Source organism: Taurulus bubalis, assembly GCF_910589615.1.
Source record: "Taurulus bubalis genome assembly, chromosome: 2".
NCBI lineage: Eukaryota > Metazoa > Chordata > Actinopteri > Perciformes > Cottidae > Taurulus > Taurulus bubalis.
The window spans coordinates 35988967-35995791 of NC_136590.1; the positions used below are offsets into that span (position 1 = coordinate 35988967).

Here is a 6825-nt window from a genome sequence, read left to right on the forward strand (position 1 = left end):
TCTGTGTGAAAGTGAGAGCGACTCAGACATGGCTGAGGTACCGCCACCACAGCCGGTCGAAATAGACCCGGAATTTGAGCCCCTCTCCCGCCCGCGGTCCTGCACCTGGCCGCTGCCCCGGCCGGAGCTCAGCGACCCGGCCAGCTCCAACGCGTCGTCCCCGGCTCCGTCGGTGCAGCAGGAGCCGGGAGGAAACCCCGAGTTCATCAGAAACCTCGGCTTGTTAGAGGAGGACTATGAAGAGTATGCAGAGCAGAAACCGCCTGTGCCCTGCAATGATTTTCAGTGTCGGGAGGGAAACGGTGTGCATCCACATCACCACCAACACCACCACCATCCTCCCCCTCTTCAGCAGCAGCTCCCCAGCCCGCAGCAACAGGTGCCTCCTCCGGGTGTCGCACCCCTGGGCAGCTCCGGCCAGAGGAAGAGCAGCTCGTCCCGTCGCAACGCCTGGGGCAACATGTCGTACGCGGACCTGATCACCAAAGCGATAGACAGCTCCCCCGAGAAGAGACTGACACTGTCTCAGATTTACGACTGGATGGTGAAGAATGTGCCTTACTTCAAGGATAAAGGAGACAGTAACAGCTCCGCGGGCTGGAAGGTGAGTGTCTGCGTGCACGTGTAAGCATCAAGTTGAAATGGGATGAACTTGGGATGGGTTTTTTTTATTAGTGAGACAAGAAAGCGAAGTTCTGTAGAAGCTGTTTTACTTTCCCTGTGCTTTTTTCCAGTCTTTAGTTGAACATAAAGTCTCTTAAACTCACTGCAATTCTCAACACAGCAGGTTTCGTCCTATTTTGCGGCATACTGTTGTGTTATAGGACATATAGGGAGGAGGCGTTTTTTCAAGACAATTCAATATGTCACAATAGGAAAATCACAATCATTAAAATAAATAATGGCTGAACTCCATTTGTTATATTTCCTTTGTGTTTTACCGACTTTCCAAACAACTATTTTATCTGCTACCGTCAGCCAAATATACCTTGTGTGACATCGCTGTGCTCAGTCAGGTCGACATGACTGAGCGATTGAACCCACAGAGAGAAAGAGGACACCAACAGGCCAATATTGAGTGCACATTCAGTGGCGCTGATGTTCATTCATCAGAAAAGATTAGTAATAGGAAAACAGTACTTTCTCTCCCATCTCCAAAGTAAAATCTTCTTTGTTTAAAAAAGTTATGTAATCCATGAACATGGTTTAAACATGCTGAATAGTTACTCTTGAATTTGGCTGCTGAACTTTGGTACGTCAGTAACCTTTGAAGTTTTGGAGTGGTTTCCTCTGTCAGTGGTAGCACACGCCTCTCTGCTGTGTCAGTGAGGACACACACAGCTCCAGAGCAGCAGAGGACCAGCCAGCGAGTCTGACTGTAAAAGCCCCGGTTTGGGGACATTTCTCTCTGTACAATCCTGGAGTCCAACACTGCAAAAACATTGGACATGTTTAGTATGGAGGATACTGGGGACCTCAGAAAATGAGCAATCGTAGGTTTTATTATACACCTGTCAATAAGACGTTTGAGACCAGATACTGGCTTCACTGAGCAACGGTTGAAATCTAGTTTGACTGATGAGAATAATGCGCAAGGTCAATGCGGATCAACACAGATTTCAGATTATACATTTTGCTATTCCAGAGAAAAAACCTTTGGGGGCAACAATCTATCCAGTATTCCCACAAAACATACTGACTCATGGTCTGTGCAGCATTTCCATGTCCATGGAAAAACTGGTACAGTCCTGGGAGTTTACAAAGCTGTGCTTTCAGGCTTGGAAATGTATTGGAAATATTTAGCACAAGGGGAAAGCAGTAGCCTAATGCCTGTACAAACATGCTAATCCAGGTCTTAATATTGTCTCACCGAGTGAGGAAGTTACTCAACCATGAAGGATAGAAATTGGTGGTGGGGGGGAGAGAAGCAGACAGAGAAAGTAAAGTAGACGCTAAGTAAAACCTGCACACACTCACACAATTTGAGTCAAATTCCTATTTAATCTTTGCAGCTCTTCTTGTAACTCCTGTATCCTCATGAGACATACTTTTAAAGTTACGTCAAGAAATGCCTTTGTGAAGACCGGTTCCATTGTCTAACACCCCCTTGTGAAAGGCTTAATCTCAGCTTCTATCATGACTTTATGGCTCTGCTAAACCTCCTTTTCTGAGTCTTTCTGCAGTTCTTCACTGACACTTTGTTCCATAGACTGTGGATGCACTGGCTGGTGGGAATGCAGTCAGGTTTTTGCCCAGAAGCAGCGTGGAGTAAAGTGTTCGGAGCTCCCCAACAATAACAGGAGGCGACACAAACAGCTCAATCAGTGTTGGGGAGTGTGTCGGAGGGGAAGGGGCTTGGGAGAAGGGAATGCTGGGAACAACGTCAAACATCCTCCATTCCTGAGCTGTGTGCTCATATCTTTGTGTCCCTGTCTTCTAGAGTTTCCTCAGCGGATGCTGCAGCTTGGAGAAAGGGATTGCTGCTCTTTATCCGTATACTTCCTTCTCTGCCCTCTGTCAGGCCTTCTGCTGAAGGAGCTCAGAGAGTTTGCATAGGCCAACTGTCCTTTCAGCACCAATATCTGGAAACGATGGCATGTTCTTTCTTACTTTTTCTTTTAATTATTGATTTTAGAATCCACAGTTTATGACAAATGTCTATAAACTCCCAATACCTACAATCAGAACCATTTATTGTCACGTATGTTTTCACATACAAGGAATTTGTCATGGCGGGTGGTGCATAACATTAAACAGTCCACCATCACCAATCATTTTTACTGCGGCCCCTTTTTTCATTGTGTGCCATTCATAGAAGCAGCGAATGCCTCAAAAACAATAGCACCAGCCTGTTTATCTTTGATATTAAACCAACACATCACCACTTCAACCTCTGCATTCCTAAATGTTGGCATGCTTGGCTGGGCCTTGGAACCACCGGTTTATAGTTATTTTTACACTTTCCTGTTAAAAAAACACGACGGTCCCCTCACAATGAACTATGATGCATTTCCTGCGGACTGGATGGAAAACAGTGCCATGTGTTAACATCCCCGCCTTGCAAAACATGAGGGTCAGGGCTGGAAAAAGAGGAGGAACTAATAGGAGGTACATGGATCATGTTTGTGCGTCTAATTCTCATTAGTCATTTTATTCCATTTCAACGTTTCAACTGCCACAGGCTTAAAGAAACATTCAGCGTGCTTGTTGTTATGTTTTGTGCCACATCCTGGCCCGTGTATTGACTTTAGGATCCACATGCGTGAGGTTCCGTGATTGTAATGACAGATAGAGATAAGCTAGAGACCTCATGGTGGGTGGAGGGTGTTGTGTTTGAACCTCAGTGATTATACAGCTCCACCTAGAAAACTGAAGGTGGGTGGAGGGCAGGGCGAGGGCGACGCTGCTGCTGCTGCAGCGAGAGCTTCCTGTCTCCCTCATGTCATGGAGATTCTTTTTTGTTTTCCCTCTAAAAATGTTGTGGTGATCGTAATGCCTTTACCACAAGAGAGGGCCCCTGCCAACTGGTAGACGTGGTTCCCCTGGGATATTGGTGGGTCCATGAGTGGCAGTGTGCAGCATGTAAGGTACTTTACCATCTTACTGGTCGTGCCACTGTTTTTCTCAGTGAACTGTGACCTTGAATACTGGAACAGGAAGTCACACTCCTGAGTTCAACTGACGCGGAGGTTGTGAGGTGTTCATTAAATTGCAAGAAAGTATTTTACCAACAGTTACATTAACTTTTTAAAGGTTATAAAGTGTGTAAAAGCCATTGGTTTGTGGTGCTACACAGATATATGACAGTATATATAATCTATGGACCAGTGCTTTATGTATTAATATACAGCTTTTGGTGGCAGCTTACAGTAATGTGTGCAATCCCTATGAAGTTGTTTTTTCTTACTATATGATACAACACGGATGTCAAAAGGGCCCCTCCACTACAATCAGTAGCATGTTGATTGTATGTATTGTATGTATTCAGGATGAGCCAAGTAGAAAAGCTCACTTTGCCTCCATTTGAACAACATCACAGAGCTAAAATCACAGCTGATAAAGGCCCTGCAAGTTAGAGATAGTAGACGAAGATTGGAGACCATAGTAGTTTGCTTATTCTAAACAAATATATATGAGCTGATGAATTTGTAAAGATGCCGGGTGGAGCTTGAACGTGCTAAAGGTAGAGAGACAATCGTATTTGGATAGATGAGACCAGCTGATCATGATTGATTGACAGTCCCAACCAATGACAGCAAAGGAATTCTGAGTTAACATGCGTGATAGGAGTGAATGACAGGATGAATATGAAATAAACTTCAGGCCTAAGTATGCACATTTATAGTCTTCCTGCTGAAATTACGCTCAAGCTTAATTTTTCCCCACCATGTGACTGAAGTGTCTCATGTAATTTGATGACCAATTGATGAAATGTATTAACTGTATATTAACAAAGACAACCAGCATTTTTTATTTAGATAACCCAGGTCAAATGGCATTAGTCGTGTGGCTCTAGAGACGGAAATGTTGTCGATCCAGACTGAATTTTCTGCTCCACTATCGGCATTTGTGGTTTTAAGTGAAATTACTCGACAACCATTGGATGGACTGCCATGAAATTTGTGCCACACATTCGTGTTCCCCTCAGTGTGAATTGTACTTTTCATCAAGTGTCTATTAGGAGGTCAAAATGTCAGTTTGTCCAACATTTGATTTATGAACACTGATTTATGACCAAATACTTGAAAACCAATGACATCCTCAGCTTTACTTTGTGTTTAGTTTCTAATTACTGTAGCAAATGTTAGTACGCTCATGCACTAATTTAAGATATTTAACACGGTTTCCAGACTTAGAATTGCGTCGTCATGCTAGCCTCTAGCTCAAAGCACCACTGTAGATTATTCACAGTGGTTTATAACATCCAAGAAAGGACATTTCTAGAGTTTCCAGTTATGTTGAGTAAAGGGTACATTTTTAAATCAATCAGGTGTTTAATGGTTGGTTTATGAGCTATGTTTGGACACAGGTCTGAAAAGAGGCGGCTAATAGGGGGGGGGACAGAATAGCTGCCAGCTATTTGTCTTGGGATCACAAGGTTAAAAAGGGAGGACTGTCCTTAACTTAAGAGGCCCACTGAAAGCTTCATGTAACCCCATGAAGAAAGGGAGGCTTGGGGCAGGGGCTTTCAAAGAGAAGCGACCATGGCTTGAGGGAAGGAGGGGAGCAGTCAGCTGACTCGCTGGCTGTGGGCTGAGGCCTGTGTACAGTCTGCTGTCCACACGTGTTTGAGCCTGTGGAATCTGTGGCATTTGGATCTCTGCATTGTCTTCCAGTCCTGCGCAGGGTTATATTCCCCCTCTGTATCATGTCCACAGAGAGAGCGTGGCCTCAAGTCCATTATGCAAAATATAAAGGACATGGGTGCTGAGGGAGGCGAAGAAATATAGTGTGAAGAAAGAAAAACAGGATCAGAGGTAACTGAGATTAGTAAAAATCCTGTAAAAATAACGGTTGGCCTTTTTACACTGTAAAGTGTGCAAAGAATGTGGGTCACTCTCAAGATTAGCCTGAGAAAGATTAGAGATCAAGTTTTTAATAAGCTTTGTCTGAATATTTAGTATGACTGAGTGTTTTTTAATCAATCGAGCATCACGTGAGGATGTTTAGGTGTTTTATTCTCATTTTCCCCCTTCTTGTTTATCTAAAGCTGAGCTTGTAACACAAAGCTCCCCATTCCTTTTCATAGTCTCACTTGGAAGCCATTGCAGAAGTAGGTCACTCAGTTTGATGCTCAGTGTTAATGAAGTAGCCTGCATTGTGCCGGGAGCCATGAAGAGGCGACTTGGTCTCCACACTGAGCTGGAGGGCTCTCCTTCTGCAGCAGCGCATGCCTTTTCACTGCCCTGTGACAGACAAACTCGGTCCCGCATGCTCATTTTTTAACTTCCTGGGTCAGAGGAGAAAGGGGGAGGGGTACACAGGAAGACTCTGTCAGGATGTGGCTTGCCATTTTACTGCAATCTCTGCCAGCTTTGCTCTCCTATTCTCTTATTTACACCACCTGACTGCTTTCGGGAGGTAGTGATATAACAGCAGTTATTAAAGATAACAGCATTGATTAATTGTCATCTGCAATTGTATTTTTGCACCCAGCGCCATCATACAGTGTAAGATCAAGAAGCAGTGTGTTAACCGCTCATTTGAGGTCAGGCAGTGTCAACTCTTGTCTCACCAGATTAGTTATTCACCTTTTTTTTAATGAATAAGAGGTTTTTTCCCTTTTTTATTTAGCAGCTGGAGACATAGCTGCTGCTAAATAAAATACCTCATGTGCCTGTCTTGCATTTTCATTTGACAGGAATAAGTCATATGTCTGCAGTACTATCTTTTATCAGAATTGTATCAGTATCAACAAATTGTTTCATAATTTTGCAGTTTGACCAATTTAGAATATTAATTAACATTTGAAATATTTAGGTTTTTATGTGAATGGGTGTAATGTTCATCAGTAGAACACACTGAACATCATCTTAATTTGTCCCATAATGTGATATCAATCACCTTCATCCATCACATTATATTGGGATACTGAGTTCAGATATATCACCCACATATCACTAATAGGAAGTCAATCTGTGCATTGACATTATGAGCTACACAATCAACTAGTTGGAAGTCTCAGGGGACTCAGCCAACGCGTGGACGGCCAACAAACCGGTCATGAAGTGTACCACTGCTGAACCCTTTGTAGTCAAAGAGATCAGCATACTTCCTTATTTCACTGTTAATGTGATGTTGATTTATGGGCAATTGTTTCACGTG

The 6825-nt window shown here is 43.6% G+C and overlaps 1 protein-coding gene across 1 annotated transcript in view; it reads left to right on the forward strand.

Moving 5' to 3' along the window:
* Window positions 1–22: 22 nt before the first annotated feature.
* LOC306750160 (forkhead box protein O1-A-like) overlaps window positions 23–6825 on the forward strand; it is a gene marked incomplete at its 3' end in the record, with an annotated part of 13109 nt that continues 6306 nt past the window's right edge. The window contains exon 1 of the mRNA XM_079233556.1: window positions 23–604. Coding sequence (XP_079089682.1) covers window positions 29–604 — 576 coding nt within the window. The 5' untranslated portion in view covers window positions 23–28. The remainder of the gene's footprint in view (window positions 605–6825) is intronic.